At 48.0% G+C, this 17,363-nt stretch overlaps 2 protein-coding genes across 3 annotated transcripts; one reads left to right on the top strand and one right to left on the bottom strand.

Moving 5' to 3' along the window:
• Positions 1 to 2,417: 2,417 nt before the first annotated feature.
• Positions 2,418 to 7,043, bottom strand: LOC119312121 (casein kinase 1-like). Of its 2 annotated transcripts, none has more exons than XM_037587858.1 (15): positions 6,789 to 7,043; positions 6,341 to 6,639; positions 6,198 to 6,238; positions 6,028 to 6,097; positions 5,800 to 5,948; positions 5,275 to 5,370; positions 5,050 to 5,120; positions 4,460 to 4,521; positions 4,210 to 4,273; positions 4,033 to 4,117; positions 3,821 to 3,947; positions 3,628 to 3,704; positions 3,489 to 3,549; positions 3,282 to 3,412; positions 2,418 to 3,108 (listed from the first exon to the last, which is right to left on the bottom strand). In XM_037587858.1, the coding sequence occupies exons 2-15, from the start codon at positions 6,414 to 6,416 to the stop codon at positions 2,794 to 2,796; spliced, it is 1,425 nt and encodes a 474-aa protein (XP_037443755.1). In that variant the 5' UTR covers positions 6,417 to 6,639; positions 6,789 to 7,043; the 3' UTR covers positions 2,418 to 2,793. The 2 variants fall into 2 exon arrangements, with proteins under 2 accessions (XP_037443755.1, XP_037443754.1); XM_037587857.1 differs by having other exon boundaries at positions 3,282 to 3,415; positions 6,789 to 7,039.
• A 336-nt stretch (positions 7,044 to 7,379) lies between these two features.
• Positions 7,380 to 11,185, top strand: LOC119312119 (fasciclin-like arabinogalactan protein 16). Its single transcript, XM_037587856.1, has 2 exons — positions 7,380 to 8,995; positions 10,596 to 11,185. Exons 1-2 carry the CDS (start codon positions 7,618 to 7,620, stop codon positions 10,667 to 10,669), a joined length of 1,452 nt encoding a protein of 483 aa, XP_037443753.1. The 5' UTR covers positions 7,380 to 7,617; the 3' UTR covers positions 10,670 to 11,185.
• Positions 11,186 to 17,363: the final 6,178 nt, after the last annotated feature.

Raw genomic sequence — 17,363 nt, 5'->3', positions numbered from 1 at the left:
CTCTGCCTTCCATGCGGCTGCTGCCATCCACGCCCCGCCCCCTGCACCGGCGGCCATTCCCTGCGTCGAGAAGAGAAAGAGACAGAAAGGAAGAAAAAAGAAGATGAAGACGAAACTGACATGGGCCCCACATGTCAGTTAACGGTCAAACACACGGTCAAATAGACGGAACGTTTAGGTACGGGTCCGACCTGTCATAAACACATTTAATTCTTAATCCACGGGTATTTGGGGTTTTTTGAAACAGCCGACCCCCGATTTGGTAGTTATCAGCGAAAAATTAAAAACCGGTAGTTTTTTAGAACTCTAACCTGTAAAGTAGTAGTTTTATGCTATTTACTCAAAGAAAAGACACGTACTGGTCGAATCGAAACCGGAGCTGGGGAACATGGCTGGCGGGCAAGCCTCTGCTTGGCGTGGAGAGCAACCCACGTCAAGCAAAAGACGCCGACGCCGACGCGCCAAACAAACTATCCAAAAAGAGAAAACCCTACAGAATACCATCGAAAAATGAGACATCTCACTTTACTATCCGTCCATCCGTTCTTTACGACGATCCAATAGCAACGAAGCAACCAAGAGGAAGGCAAGCCAAAGCCACGACCCGGTAACTAATCGTCCGACGTGACGCCTCCTTTGCACAAGGCTAAGCAACGTTTTTGCTTCACACCTGAATTAGGAACTCCTTTTTCGCGCTTGTGTGGAAGCTAGCCGCTAGGGATTGAAAGATCGTGGCCGTACGGGTTCCGTCCGGCTTAATATGTGGGGTATTCTTTTTCTTTCTGGGTGCGGATTGATTACCCGTTCGTGGTTTCGGCGTCAGCGAACTGGCCGGAGCACGGCTCGGCGACGGTGACCACCCAACCAACTGTCATCAGATCGTCACCGGTGCCAGTATGAATGAAACTACCAATATATATAGCGAGAGTTGTTTACTATCTTTCCGGTCCGGCCGAGCGGCATTTTCTCACACGAACTGCATCAAGATGCCAATAAGATATGGCTGGATTTACTACAAAGCAATAACAATTGACACAGGAGTAGACCAAGCTATGCATTAACTCTGATCTAGCTGTCTCGCGGGGTGTCTCTACTACTACTACTTTTCCGCCATGAGCTAGCCAAGCCATTTGACTACTCCTGATTAACCTAATCAACCCCCTTGTACACCTGACACCAGACGGAAAACAATTGACAACAATGCGATCCGCGCAACGATCCCCACACATTCATTGCCCCGATCCTCCCACCCTCGTTGACCTGCCGCAACTTGCAAAGCGAGTGAGCGAGTAACACGAGGTGTATGTGTTCCGGGAGCAGTTAGCGAGTGCTCCTACTACCAAGTGACACGATGTATCTGTGCTTAACAACAGTGAGAAGGAAGGAAGGAAGGCACATGGCGCCTCTTGTCTGACTTGAACAAAAAAGATGCCCCCTCCAGGTCCAGCTTGATCGAACCTGGGCATTAGGTGGGTCGTTTAATTATGATGATGGATCCGGTTCTGGTGGCGGCACCTACCGGACGCGCGCACTTGACCACCTCATCACTATACTTCCTTTCCGCAATAACCTGGAGTACCACCAATTCTGATCTGGCTCAGATCACCACCTCCCTTTCATTTAACCAGTTTTAACCTCCCTTCCATTCAACTTGAAACTAAAACATTGAGTGTCCTGTAAAACTTATACCAAATTTAGCTGGAATTTACCAAAATGTATGTGAATTATGCTTGATTTACTAGTTATTTTTTTTATATATAATGAAGCGTTTGAATATTCTTTTCCTTTCTAAATGTGTGAGCATCTATTTTAGACTCAATTGCTTATTTAACAATCTAATGGAGGAAAATAGCCATGGAACTAAGTGGCATGAGTGGGTCAATAATATACCAAAATGGGCAAAAACTGGTTGAATAAGCTAGATTATCATAATCCACCGTAATGCCAAGCACAACCTTGGTTTCACTGCGCCAAAATATCGGGAAACGTTCCAGTTTATCAATTCTCATCCAGCGAACAATTTGGTGAGATTTCAACTTATTGGCATATGCTTTGAGAGGTCAAGTCCGACTTTTGGGTTTTAAATTCAAACTGCACAGAAAAAAAAATCACTATTTTCCAGTAAGTCATAAATAATCCAGTGACCAATCTAGTGAAATTCAGCTAAAACAGATCAAAAACGGTTAATTGAGAAGATGAGTTGTATTTTAGCCAGTTCTTTTTAGCTTGGGTGGTAACTGAACAAAATCAGAGTTTGGGTTTGCAAGGTAAACCTAGCACAAGTTCATGGCGAACAGCAGACATCTCTCTGCTTGGGTTTGTAAGCTTGAAAAACTCTTGAATGTGGTAGTATTGCAAAACTACTATATATTGTAGGAACAATATGAGAAAATGTCTCGGTCATGCACAATGGGTGGAACAACTAAAATGTGAGAGAACACCAAGATTCTTATGAAACTATGATCATAGAAGATCGATAAATATATAAATTTGGCAGCCTCTTCTTCCCTATGATTCAAAGTCCTATACTGGAAGAAGAGGGGTACACATCAAGCCGAATTTGCCGTTGAAAAGAATTACATACTTCTAGCTCATGATCTTATATGACAAACATCTCATTTGGAGTTTGAAGAAAGAACATGCATGCATGGCAACCAGGACACCGCTCTTTCCTGGCCATTCTGCTTAACCATTCGTCATCAAGTCATTGTTCATGTCTGCTGAACTCTTGTGAGTGCACAGATCGACAGGTGTTAAATCCTTGGCAATTGTCATCGCCTCCAGAGCCGTCGATCACTTCCTTCTGTCAGCGCTGATCGACAGACGCTCGAAGCTCCGGAGTGCCGCGTGGCTGTCCCGTCGGCTTGATCTCCCTGGGGCGTTCCGGGCGATGGGTGGAGACGAGCCGTTCTCCGCACCGCTGCCTCCGGATTGGTGGAGCCTTTGGACGGTCGACGATGATGGGCGGCTGCTGCTGCCGCCACTTCCCGAGAACAACCGACCGGTGCAGTCCCCTGAAGAGGTTGGCCGGCTGGATGGCATGGCAGCCATCTTCGATGAGCTCCCAGTCCGGGACAAGATGTGTGTTTTCTCCGTATCAGCAGCAAGCTACCGCATATAGGGTAAAGTAAGCTATTACTTCCTTACAAAAGCCACCAGATCTCAAGCAGAAATGTAGTAGTTGCTTTTGCCTCCTTTCCATCGTTTTTTGGTGCTAAGCGAAGAGCTTCAACACTTGGTTATCAGTAATTAAAAATTCAAAATGGAGTGCAAATACTTACAGCTTCTCTAGATGAACTGAATGAATCCGCAATGCTTTTGTGCCTCGAATGGTCTCCGTGGCGACCGGAGCTCGAGTTTCTCCTGGCAAATGCCTCCACAGCACCGGTGAATCTATCCCGGATCTCTTGTCCTACTGGAAGAATAGACATGAATTAATCTGGGTATTGATCTCAGTGTTTCATATGATAAACGACAAGAAGGCAAACCTGAAGGTCTTTCTGTTCTCTCAACAGATGGCCCAACTCCAGCCAATCTTCCACTCGGTTGCTGGATATGGACAAGATAAATAGTTCAACAAGAATTGAAAGAAAATAATACCAATCGACAAGGTAAGATAATACATACCCGAACAAGCTGTTTACTGGAACTCATATGAGGATACTTGAGTGCGGTCCAGTCAAATACATAATCAAATTGATATCCTACAAAGGTAGCCCATAATTAGACCACTTTTCTCAAAATCGGTTTATAGAAAGCTTCCAGTGGATAAATTAATGGACAAGTGTAGAAATAACCTCCAAAGAAGAAAAATGTATACCTTCACGAACAAATACATCCCGAAACAGTTTCTTCAAGTAAGAGTAATCTGGCCTGTCTTCGAATCTCAGGGAACGACAATAGTGGAAATATGAGATGAACTCCGATGGATAAGATTTGCACAGAACCTGGACAAATTTATATTTAGGGGAATCAATACATCTAGGCGTTACCATAACAGAATGACAAACTTCATGATCGCAACATCAGTACCTCTGCCGGGGTAAGCATTTTCTTTTCACTAATTCTATCATACTTTTGTTTCTTAGTGCCAGCTTTAAGACCCTGCCATGGGAGACTAAGAATAACGCCAAAGCATGCCAAGTCAGTGCTCACATTATTGAACAGAAAATAGGCAAGATAACAAAGTACTAAATCACCAGTCCTAACCTTCCCCTCAAAAAATACAGTAGAAGATAACCAACAGACTCTAGATCATCTCTCCTGCTTTGTTCTGCAAGAAACAAGTACATGCATATGTAAGATAACATGTTTTTATTGTTTTATTTTAAAAAATATGTATACCACATAGCTACTAATACACCATATGATATTCATTTTATAGCTAAATAATCCAGTGCCTTGATTCTAGGATAATTTGGGAAAAGATAGCAAGGTTTGATTTGCTTATTGTGCTCACCTATTCCAAGATGAGTATTTACACTAGCATAGCGTGCTGTTCCTGTCAGATTTTTATTCTCCCTGTACAGACAAACAAATAGCTATAAATATATAAGAAGTACAGTTTGAGTACATCAGCACAAAGAGGCACACAACTAGAGAACACATTCAAGTTTGAGCCTAACATATACACTGTCCAAGAAAAGGCATTGCAATATTTGGATGTGGTGTAGCACTAGAAACGTTTGAGAGACTAATATTTAGAGGCTAAATTAATCACATTCAGGTCTTTTACATTTGAATAATAGTAATAAAATAAGAAGCATAGACTCATGATCCTATATATACCATAATATAATATAATAATTTGTGTCTAGGAAAAAGACAAGCACTCTGTAGATTTGTTACAATGGTATACCACTAGGAAGTATCACATCAAAAGTATATGCCAATATGTAGTACATAAAAGAAAAACACGGGGAAATTTTCTGATGTATTCTGGGGACATATTTGAAATTTACCATCAGAAATAATTGACATAACAAAACCTATATCAAATCTAACTTCCAAATTTATCTCAGGAAAGAAACTTCATAAATGAGTACTCACCTGTAGGGGATGTGTTTATGAGTCTGGAGGTCCTTGTATTTCTTAGCAAGCCCATAGTCAATTATATAGACCTACAGATTTAAAAACATATGTTTTGATGTGTTGTTGATTTACGAATAAAGAACTTGGGCAGTTGTTAAAGTTTACAATATAAAAGAACTCGCTACTCCTATAAAATTTATTTGTAAAACAAGTCAAGCAAGAACCTTTTTTGACAATGCTAACCTGATTAGCTTTCCGGCCTAAGCCCATAAGGAAGTTGTCTGGCTTGATGTCACGGTGAAGAAATCCTTTGGAATGCATGTATTCCACCCGTGTTATCTAAAAAAAATATCATCAAAGATAATCCGAACAGAAGTATAAAACCTCATGCAAAGATCAAGCACAATTCAAATAATCTCAACTAAGCCCCAACTCTTATTTTCTCAATGAAATCTAAACTTAAATAAGTGCCCTAGTGATGTAAATCGGTTGATGCATAGCCTCATAGTAGTTGGGTTGAGACCCAGTAAAAGTTAGTCCCTGGTGGAGTTTGTGGATTTCACATGTCCACTACCACAAATTCATGAATTATGGTTTAACAATTTGGATTTTTCTTCACCAAGTAAGATAACCATTTTTTCCAAATCCTTACAGAACTTTGATAAACCAGATTATAGAAAAACGACTGTGATCAGACTCAATCATATGCACTTGTTTCATAACTTCATGCATCAGCACCGGGTAAGGGATGTAGAGGAACAAACTTACTAGTTGATCAGCAAGCATAAGGGTTGTTTTCATAGTAAATTTCCTGTTGCAGGAGTTAAATAAGTCCTCCAGGCTTGGGCCAAGAAGATCAATCACCATAACATTGTACTCTCCCTCGACACCATACCACTTCAGATGTGGGATGCCGCCTATAATGAGAAAAAAAAGAGCAAATAAGTAATTCAACACATGATTGGTAAATGAAACATATGGATACAACCCACTTACTTCCACCCTGCATCAGCATGTAAACTTTGGATTCATAGTGCAGCTGTGGATGCTTCGACTTCACGGGTTCCTAATACAAATCAGATCGATGGAAATGTGAGACATTGAGCCGAGCATTTCAATTTGTAAATCCTCCAATTGAAATTACAAGCAAGTTTGACAGCACTTACCAACTTTATTCCCACTTCCTCTCCGTTCTGTACATTAATACCTGAATCAAAGAAAAGACACATACAAAGAACATAAACATTGATATTATTTGCATAGTAACGCAATGACAACCATTTTGCGCGTAAGCTAATATGAAACATACCAAGGTATAGCTCCCCAAAGGAGCCACTCCCAATCTTCCTCCCAAGCTTAAACTTGCCCGCAATAATATGCTCCATGGCCACTCAATACGTTTGCTCGCCGCCGGCGGCCGCAGGAAAAAGCACCAAATCAAAGGGAAAAATGCTCCTCTTCCTCAGATACAACCACACTGAACTACTGTTGTTATCAAATCAGCCGCCTACTGCCTCAATCAATTCCTCCCCAAAGAATCAGCATTCCATCCCCTCTGCCACAGACAGCCACCCAGCATGATCAAAACAGTAACCCCGAAATCGCTCCCTGAAACCCGCAGAAACCACAGAATCAGAGGCCTGCCGCGCCCCCATCGCCATTGCTAAGGCTGAACATCTACAATGCATTATTACGAGGAAGGAGAGAAAAGAAACATCGGAGCAGAACAAGAAGGTGGAGGAAGGAACCAACGGTACCCTCGGCGACGGATCTTCAGGACCCGGGAGACTCCGACGCAGGACGGCGGCGCCCCACCGACCCCGGCCGCGGAACCACCACCCCTGCACCGGACGCGAGGCCGCCCCAGCCGAATCGCATCGATGCCGATGGCCGGAGGTTTTTTCTTTCTTTCTCTCTCTTGCGGAGGACGGGGGCCGCGGATGGCTGGAGTTTTTTTCAAGTCTAGGTCCCCGGGAATAGAAACCCGGTCGCTGGGCTCGCCTGCGTGGCCGTGGGAGGCGGAAAGGAGGAGGCGAGCCGCGAGCGGAGGCGCGGGAAAGGCGGGAGACCTCAGGCCAAAAAGTTGCATACGTCCATGAAAAAAAAAAGTTGCATACCTCAGGCCAAAAATAGCTCGACGTGCCAACCGAACCTTGAGTTGTGTGCGGTGCGGTGCGGCCAGGCGGCAGCGCGCACCGACTGACCGACCGACCGACACTTGCTCGGGCCGGGCCCGCCGGCCAGCCTGTGCCCGCCCACCAACTACGCCGCGTCTTCCTCCTCCTCCTCCTCCTATGCTCTCTCTCTCTCTTCGGTTATAAGCAAAGCTCACTCTCTCTTTCGCTGTCTGGCCGGCCGTCTCTCTCTCTCTCTAGACACTAAACAAAAGAGGGGGGAAGAAAAGCTCGCACCACCCAACACCATATAGTTACTCCCCCCTCCCCCCTCCCCAGGAGCTTGCTAGCTGGAGCAGCAACAGCAGCAGCCAGCCACCGCCGCAAATCCAAGAAATCCGCCGCATCCGCCGCCGCCGACGAGCAGCAGCAGCAGCAGATAGAGCAGCTAGAGCAGAGGAGGCGCTCCGCCATGGGTGCGCCGGCGTACGGCGCCGTGCTCCTCTTCGCCCTCGCGCTGGCCGTGGGCGCCGTCGCTGCCGTTGAGACGGCGCGGCCGGAGGAACCCACATTGCCCGCCGTGGCCGCCGCTGGCGGTGGTGGCGAGGGGGTGGTGGCCGCGGCGGCGGCCGTCGTCAACGCGTCCGGGGCGGGGGTGAACTCCAACTCGGTGCTGGTGGCGCTGCTGGACTCGCACTACACGGAGCTGGCGGAGCTGGTGGAGAAGGCGCTGCTGCTGCAGACGCTGGAGGACGCCGTGGGCCGCCACAACGTCACCATCTTCGCGCCCCGGAACGAGGCGCTGGAGCGGGACCTCGACCCGGAGTTCAAGCGCTTCCTGCTCGAGCCCCGCAACCTCAAGTCGCTCCAGACGCTGCTCCTCTTCCACGTCCTCCCGGCGCGCCACCCGGCGGGGTCCTGGCCCGCCGCCTCCCACCCCACGCTCTCCGGCGAGGACGTCGAGCTCGCCGCCGGCGCCAACGGATCCATGCGCGTCGCCCACGCCGCCGTCACGCGCCCCGACGCCGTGCTCCGCCCCGACGGCGTCATCCACGGCATCGAGCGCCTCCTCGTCCCCCGCTCCGTGCAGGAGGACTTCAACCGCCGCCGCAGCCTCGCCGCGATCTCGGCCGTGCTCCCCACCGGCGCGCCCGAGGTCGACCCCAGGACGCACCGCCTCAAGAAGCCCGCGCCGCCGGTCCTCCCCGGCGCGCCCCCCGTGCTCCCCGTCTGGGACGCCATGGCCCCCGGCCCCTCCATCGCCCCCGCGCCCGCGCCCGGCCCGGGCAACGGGAAGCACCACTTCGACGGCCACAGCCAGGTCAAGGACTTCATCCAGACCCTGGTCCTCTACGGCGGGTACAACGAGCTGGCCGACATCCTCGTCAACCTCACCTCGCTGGCCACCGAGATGGGCCGGCTGGTGTCCGAGGGGTACGTGCTGACCGTGCTGGCGCCCAACGACGAGGCCATGGCGCGGCTGACCACTGACCAGCTGAGCGAGCCCGGGTCGCCGGAGAACATCCTGTACTACCACATGATCCCGGAGTACCAGACGGAGGAGAGCATGTACAACGCCGTCCGCCGGTTCGGCAAGGTGCGGTACGACACGCTGCGGCTGCCGCACAAGGTGGTGGCGCGGGAGGCTGACGGCTCCGTCAAGTTCGGCATGGGCGAGGGCTCCGCCTACCTCTTCGACCCGGACATCTACACGGACGGCAGGATCTCGGTGCAGGGCATCGACGCCGTGCTGCTCCCGGAGGACGACAAGAAGCCGGCCACGCCGGTGTCCGCCCCGGACAGGAAGGCGCCCGCCGTCACCGGCTCCAGGAAGAGCAAGCTCCGGCGAGGTCAGTGCCCCCCAGATCTGAACCCACTCCGCACCTCCCCCATTATTATTAAATTGGCATCATAACTAGACTGCTTAGTACTGTACCACCACATCATTGCCACCGAAAATTTACAGCCCACAACCTAGATTCTAGCGGTTAGTAGTAGATGAACCTGCCCCCATTGATTAACCTCAATGCTGGTTGCGCCGTTGACGGCTAGAATATTGCCGGTGAGGGTACCGGTGAGTGAGTGCGGCGGGGGTTAATCTATCGATTGGTTGGTGGTGAGCAATTAGTGGTTCCGTCCTGCCGTCCTCTGCTCATGGCCCTGTCGGTGCCCTGCCCTGCCCATCATCATGTGCCATGTACCGCCCAAAACCGCAGAGGTTTGGTTTTCCCTTGGAGTTTTGTGCAGCCACAGATTAAATACTCCGGCGATTTTATCACACTTGTGATGGCCAATTGGCCAGTCCATTGGCATCAACTCCGTGGAAACTTGGACGGTATTAGAAAGAATCCATAGGGGTAGAATAACTGAGCTGAACCTCTCGAGTCACCACGCCTGTGGTGTATGTTGGTGGGTCACTGTCTTGTTCACCGTCTCCTGATTGATGCTGTTACTAGCTCTGCAAGCAAGCTCAGCTCAGATCTCTGGCCTGTGTCTTCTTCACGCCCTGAGCATGAGCAACAATTCATAGCTTTCCCAAAAGCACCAGACCGAAGCCTGATGCTCAAGCCTTGGTCACTCACATCCTTGCTGTCTTAGCACTAGTTTGGTGTAATGGTAGGCCCAAATGGTTATGGAATGAGTGACTGGCAAGGGCCGAACCCGTGCGCCTTTCTGAGTTTATTGACACATGATTAAACCCTGCACATGTAACCAATAATTCTTATAGCATATTCTATGTTTAAGGATCAAAACTTGGTATAAATAACTCCTGTGTGGTAACCCTTAGGTGCCCAATGATTTGGGCCATTATTTGTAGACCCAGCCTTAGGTTTGTGTATACCGTATTGCCTACAAATAGCATCCATTGTGAAATCAGATGACCGGCTATTTTGGACCTTTGGACACATTGGCTTGGACAAAACTTGGTGTTGAGTTTTAGTCTCTGTGTGATGATAAAGCGAGGAAGATTATGCCGTTCCTTGTAGCCACTCCTTTTCATAGCCAGCCGTGGCTCTTGATTTAGAAGATATCGTCCACCTCCCAATAGCCTGTGAATCACGAATGACCTCCTGTGATTTCCCTGCGATTTCGACATGAGAGGCCATTTCACCTTGCACACAAAACTATTCCTCCTCTTTTCACCTGCAGCCGTTGCAACGTCCCTAGCATAGACAAGATGTCAAAATACGCAAGTTCCTTTCGCGTGAAAAACCCACATAGTAGGCAGCAGGCATCCGATGCTGATTTGATAGCGCGTCTGTTATTATATGTAAATAAACATAATCACTTTTGCGAATTGGCGTAATCGGACATCGATTCCCCAACTCCCGTGCCCATGCCACCGTCGGTGCAGCAGCACTGCTGTCGCTACGTGTGAACCACTCATTCCATGCTGTTAGTTCAACAATCGTATTATGCTTAACTCGTTCCATTAAAAAATTGGTGCAGGCAAGTTGTTGGAGGCAACGTGCAGAATGGCTGGCGTCTTCGGTCAGCGATCGCGATTAGCGAGCTGCCAGTAGGAGGATGGGAGGAAGGATTCGGAAGATTGATCTCATGATTGGTTGACACCGAAACACGGCCCGAAACGAGGTGACGGCGGGGAGCTGGGCTTTGCTTGCTTGGAGCCAGCCGTCCACGATATTGTTTGCTCTTCTTTTTTTTGTTTATTACTGTTATACTGCTATGGAATAATGGCGGGGAATGTAAAACTGGTGGTTGTTGGTGTGTCCGGTCCCGAGGAAGAAGAAGAAAAAGAATTGTTTATACTTGAAGGCTAAGATCTTCTGTGTATGTATAGGAACGTTTTTGTTTTGTTTTGCTCGTCATTCTTTGCGTCTGTTTGTTTCATTTTGTCTAACGGGGTTCCTGGAGTGAAGAAGGTTGCATCTGGATGGGTTAAAAGTTTAAAGTGTTGTAGGAGAAAAGGGTTTTGGTACAACTATACATATACATGCATAGCTTGATGATTCATGTTCTTCTCAAGATCCTGGTACATTCTTCCTTGTGCTTATGATAATAAAATATAAGGTTGCGAACTGTGATTTGTCTCTTCCGTTCCGTCTTTCTCCTGGTGCGCGCCATGTGCTTGCGTTGTTCATGTAAGGAAGACAGCTGTGCGAATCAACTCACACACGAACGGACAAAAGGCAGGTGTATGTACATAGATTATAGAGTAGCCAACTATAGATGCTTGCTCCAACTAAGTACTGTAGCAATTAAGCAGAGAGAGATCCTGTTAATATAGTATATCGACGCAAGGGGGGTGAATGTGATTTGACTTTGCTTGATGCTGCTCTTATCTTATGGTCAATCTCCCGGGCTCCCGGCGTCAGACACCTCAGATGAGGTTGCTAATTAGTCAGTCGGCACAACAGCAAAGCGTAGCTTATGCTTATCACGCGCAGGGCCATCGTAATGTGTGAATCGAGGTTTGATCTCTATCAGTAAACGAATGGAGTTGTTGTAGTAGTAGTTGGACAATAGTACAGGTAGCCCCGAACAGAGGTGGCGGTGGCAATTCCACAGCATGAGCATCGATCGATCTGGCCGTGTGTGTTTTGGCACAAGCATCTATGGTTGTGATCAGTGGACGGACCACCGGTTTGTGTCCGGGACAAAGATGGCAGGGAACGCAACATATCTCGACCAAAGCGGCAGTGCCCGAGTGAGTCCAACGTGCATTTGGGTGCCTGAGTCCAACGAGCGCTGCACCTGGGCCGTGCTGGTGCTCGTGAGTGGGGTCGAGACGAGACACGGACGGACACGAGGGATCTCCCCTTCACGTGCCCGCTGTCTGGTTTCTGCGGCTCACCGCCGTTGGGTTGTCGTGGCTCAGGCGGTCAGGCCCCTCCTCCTCCTGCGCCGCTGATCGAGCAGCGGCTGGCGGCGACGGCGATCTCCCCCGTAACTTTATTTTATTTGTTACCGTGGCTTGCTTGTCGCCCAGTTAAGCTTGCGCAGTCGCCCGTGACAGGCGCAACGCGTGGGCACCTGGAAGTAGTTGGTACGTGTAGCAAGCAACACACGCAACGGCAAGCACAGATCGCTCGTCGGTGGAAGGTGAACCGAGGGGCGAACCCCGGGCTGTGTGTTGTTGGTGGAAATGGCGTGGGCTTGACGAGCCGAACGTGCTCCCCTCACCTGCCTCTGTCTGCCTGGATCGCGACGCGGGTACGCGACCCGGCCTACTGACGGCAGGTGCACCTGAGGATGAGTGCAGCATCAGTGCCGTGCCGTGTGCTGCGGCTGCGAGTTTTTTTTAGGCAACTCCATCATTTGTTCTTTTAGGGGTCTCCATTATTATTTTTATTAGGGGTCTCCATTATTATTTTTATTAGGGGTCTCCAGCAGTATTTGGTTGTCTTTTTTTAAGGTGTTAAACCAAGCTTTATTATTCAAAAACCACATGTTGTGGAATAAAAAAAGGATCATGGAGAACGTCAAGCCAGACATGACGCCCCTGATTAAGAGAGTGTGAAAACTTGGCTAACCTATCTGCATCTTTATTTGCTTCTCTACCTTCAAAAGTAAACTCCAGTATCTGGTTGTCTTGTTCGAGTTGAACTGCACAGGGCTGTGGCACAAACTAGGCCGGAAGCGGCGCTTCTCCTAACTTTTTTTTTCAGGGAGGCGCTGGGAGCTCCTATATGGCGCTTCAGGCGCCCATTCGGGTAACTAGCGCTCACGCAGCCATGAACATGGGCCAGCCCAGTCGGGTGCTTGCTTGCTCGACACGTCGCTTTTTCGCTAGTGACTCATCAATCATTGACTTTTGGAAGAAAAAACAGAAAAATAAGAATAAAAATCATTAAAAACCATGAATTTAAAAATGTTCGTGGATTTTAAAAAAGTTCACAAACTTCAAAAGGTTCACCAATTTGAGAAAAAATCACAGGTTTTTCGAAAAAGTTCATCAAATTTGAAAAAAATCATACTTTTTGAAATGTTCATCAAATTTGAAAAAAAAATCATACTTTTTAAGAAAAAGTTCATCAAATTTGAATAAAATTCATTGAACTTGAAAAAAGTTCATCAAAAAATGAAAAAAGTTCATCAATTTGAAATAAGTGCATCAACTTTTTGAAAAAGTTCATCAGTTTGAAAATTTTCACTAACGGGCGGCTAAAGCGCCAAATAAAAACACTGGAGGCGCTTCTCCTAACTTTTTTTAGACAAAGGCGCTTCTCCTAACTAGACCACGGCAAGCCCCCCTAACCAGCGCCTTTTGCACTAGTTAGGAGAAGCAGTGCTCATGCGGTTGCCCCGGTCGGGCTGCCCATTAAAAGCAACTCCTACTGATCGATTGCTCCACAAATGATACGTCTCCAACGTATCTATAATTTTTGATTGTTTCATAATATTATATTATCAATCTTGTATGCTTTATATGCAAATTAATATCATTTTTAGAAACTAACCTATTAACCTAGTGCCCAATGCCAGTTCTTGTTTCATTTATAGTGCATGGCGCGCCCAAGGGGTAGACGCGCCCTGTTGCCTTGTGAGTAACAGGTGCACCCCCCGGGGTGTGTTCAGTGCAAAAAATTCTTAAATATTCCATAAAAAATCATGTTAAAATTTTACGACATTCTGAGCACTTTCATTCATGGGTCAATTTTTATTGCACGAATAATTTAGAAAATAGGATAATCATGGCATTTTAGTATATTAAACTATAAATAATAGAGAGTAAACAAGGATTACAGAAAGTTGTGCTTACGAAATTCATTGACCACATGCCCCTAAAAAAATCCATTAATAAGGTTGATCATGTCTTATTAACAAACTATTTTTGAGTAACATGAAACCGAAGAACTTTTGTATAGCACTAGGTTACCTCGATCGGGATATGCATTGTCCCAACAATAAGACTTTGATAATTCTTTTTGATAGTCGGAAGAGGGAATTCAAAACCTCCAATAGTATTGTCATAACCTTTTCAATAGAATTGATACTATTCACCTTGTTTTATTTCTTCTGAAAATATATCATATGCTCTTTATTGTTGACAGGGAAAGTAACATTGCTTTTGTTGCAATCAATACAACCCCTGCATTATTCGAAAAGGTCTATCAAGTTTAATTGACATGTTGTCATCCTCGGGCATATCAAGAATAATAACGTCTAGTAAGATAGTAACATTAGCAACAACAATGGGAACATCTTCACATACCGATGGGTAAAGCATTTGATTTATCAGCCATTGGCAAACAAATTTCAGTAGGTGTCAACTTATTCAAGTGAAGTCTTCTATATAGAGAAAATAGCATAACACTAACACCGGCTCCTAAATCACATAAAGCGGTTCTGACATAATTATTTTTGATGGAGTAAGGTATAGTAGGTATTTCTGAATCTGCTAACTTCTGAGGTACTTTTCCTTCAAACGAATAATTTGCAATCATGTTAGAGATCTCAGCCTCCGGTATTTTCCTTTTATTAGTAACAATATCTTCCATGTATTTAGCATACAGAGGCATTTTCATAATTTCAGTCAAGGGTGTTCTCAAATACAAAGGTCTAAGCATTTCAACAAAGAGATTAAAAGCCTCTTCATCTCTATATTTCACAACATTACTAGGAAATGACATAGGTTTTTGAACCCATGGTTCTCTCTCTTTACCATGTTTCCTAACAACAAAGTCCCTTTTTCACATCTTCTATTTTTAAGAGGTGGTTCAACCTCAGGTTCTATTTCTACATCATTATCACATTCTATATTATTATCTGGTGGTGCATCAATATGATCATTAATAGCATCATCATTATCATTATCACTTGGTGGATGTCCTTTACCAGATTGTGTCTCAGCATCATAAATAGAAACATCATTAGGATTCTCATGAGGTTTTTCCTCAACAGGTTCACTAGAAGCATGAAAGTTCTATCCTTATTCTTATTCTTTTTCTTCTTCCTAGGTGAAGTAGGTGCATCATTATTAATTCTTTGAGTATCTTGCTCAATTCTTTTAGGATGACCTTCAGGATATAGAGGATTCTACGTCATTTGACCACCTCTAATCACTACTCCAAACAAACTACTGTTGGACAAATGATAGAAAAGCGCATAGTGTCGGAATCGGGGCTCCATGGACCCAACAAGGTTCCAACTCTGGGGCGTGTGCGAAGGATCTTGCCTAACTACATCTCTGAAAGATCGAGGATGTCGCCTAGAGGGGGGGGGTGAATAGGCGCTTTAAAATAATTACGGTTTAGGCTTGAAAAAATGCGGAATAAACCTAGTGGTTAATTTGTCAAGCACAAAACCTAAAACAACTAGGCTCACCTATGCGCACCAACAACTTATGCTAAGCAAGATAAGTAACTATGTGATAGCAAGATATATGACAAGAAATAATATGGCTATCACAAAGTAAAATGCATAAGTAAAGGGCTCGTGTAAGAGATAACCGAGGCACGCGGAGATGACTATGTATCCCGAAGTTCACACCCTTGCGGATGTGTCGGGGGTTGGGTACGACATATGCCAAAGGATGGCTTATCATGGTGGGAGCGAGTAGAACGTCGTCGGTGCCCGGAAGTGGGATGAGGCGAAGACATGCACGCCGGCGGATCTTACCCAGCTTCAGGGCTCTCCGTGGAGATAACACCCCTACTGCTGCTCTGCGGGGTCTCCGCATGGTCACTATGGCAAAGTGAGTACAATGGTGCTCCTAGAGCTGTTTCTGGAGAGGGCAAGGCTAGCTCTCTCCTTCCTATGTTCTGGGGTCTAGTGCTATCTGGGTCCGAACCCTTTGCATGGGCTTCCTGGGGGTTTATATAGGCCTACTCCCCAGGGATACATTGGTAATTTGGCTGGGCGCGGGTCCCAGCCGTCTGTCTCTCAGGTCGTCGTCTTCTCCGCCGAGTACTGGGGCCCGCCGACTAGCGGGCCCCGCGGACAGGCCTGGTACTGTAGCGGTGCTCCTGATGACGCTGGCTTGGTCATGAGGTCATGGCAACAGTGCCGCCGTCTGGCGGGCGTTCACTGTCGCCATTCCCCATCTTGTCTGATTAATGGCGTGCGGGGCCCATGAGAGGGGCCGACCGACTCTAGGGGGCCGACTCCCACGGGTCCGTCTTCAGGGCGCTCTTGCCGTCTTCTGTCTACCCGCTGACAGGCGGTCCCACCGTCCTTGGGTCGTATAGGCAGGCGTCGTGGGCACAGTGCGCCGCCCATTAAGGCTGAGGTCAGGGCCGACATGGCAACAGTGCCGCGCCACGATGGAGATCTCCAGCGATATGGCGCACTGTAGCCATGCTGGTCCTTCGTAGGCAGGGTAGAGACGGCCACGCCGTGACCGTTCCCCGCCCTGTCCCTCGCGGCGAAGGCAGGGGGTGGTTGGAGTCGCGAGCCGCCTACCCTCAGCCGGCTTCTCTGGAAGTCGTCAACTGAGAGTCGGCTTATCTGGAAGTCGTCAGCTGGGACTCGGCATATCTTGGAGTCGTCCTTGGGACTCGGCATATATTGGAGTCGTCCCTGGGACTCGGCATATCTTGGAGTCGTCACTGGGACTTGGCATATCTGGGAGTCGTCCCTGGGACTCGGCATATCTTGGAGTCGTCCCTGGGACTCGGCATAAGCGGCGCAGCCTGTCCCAATGTCTTGAAAGGTGCTGGGGCTTGGGTTAGCCTACCCGTGGCCCATTACTCCGACAGTAGTCCCCGAAGCTGGTGAGGCTCCGCGGATACTGCGTCGTGGGGCTTCAACAGTTTCATTCTTCTGGTTGCGGAATCTGGGCTTCGCTCGCCGTCTTCCTTCAGGCCGACTATCCGGAATCGGACTCGCAGAGGGCCGCCTCACTCCCTAAGGAGCTCGAACATCGCGGCGGGAAACCAGGCGGCGTGCTTGATACGCTTCCCCGCGGTCGCCCGCCACAGCCCCGCCGCGCAGCACCACATGGCGAGGACAGTCTGTCGGCCCACGCGCGCGACAGGACATGCCGTCAGGTGGGGCCCGCCACTACCGCGCCTCGGCATGCGAACGGATCCGTTGTGGCCGCACGGACAGTTGGGTTTCCCACGTTGTTACTGCGCGCAGTAACTTCGTGGGGTAAATCGTGGGGGAGGGCGTGGGGTCCCGTGCGCAGTTAATCCCACGCCCGCCCCATCGGCTTCTCAGCCTATGGGGCTATAAGTAGGCGGGGGGAGAGGAGCGGCGAAGCACGCGCGCCCATCTTCCCTGCTTTCCCGCCTCCTCCTGCCTCCTCTGCTT

This window comes from Triticum dicoccoides, chromosome 5B (assembly GCF_002162155.2).
Source record: "Triticum dicoccoides isolate Atlit2015 ecotype Zavitan chromosome 5B, WEW_v2.0, whole genome shotgun sequence".
NCBI classification, from domain to species: Eukaryota; Viridiplantae; Streptophyta; class Magnoliopsida; order Poales; family Poaceae; genus Triticum; species Triticum dicoccoides.
This window is presented reverse-complemented; position numbering and strand designations above follow the sequence as displayed.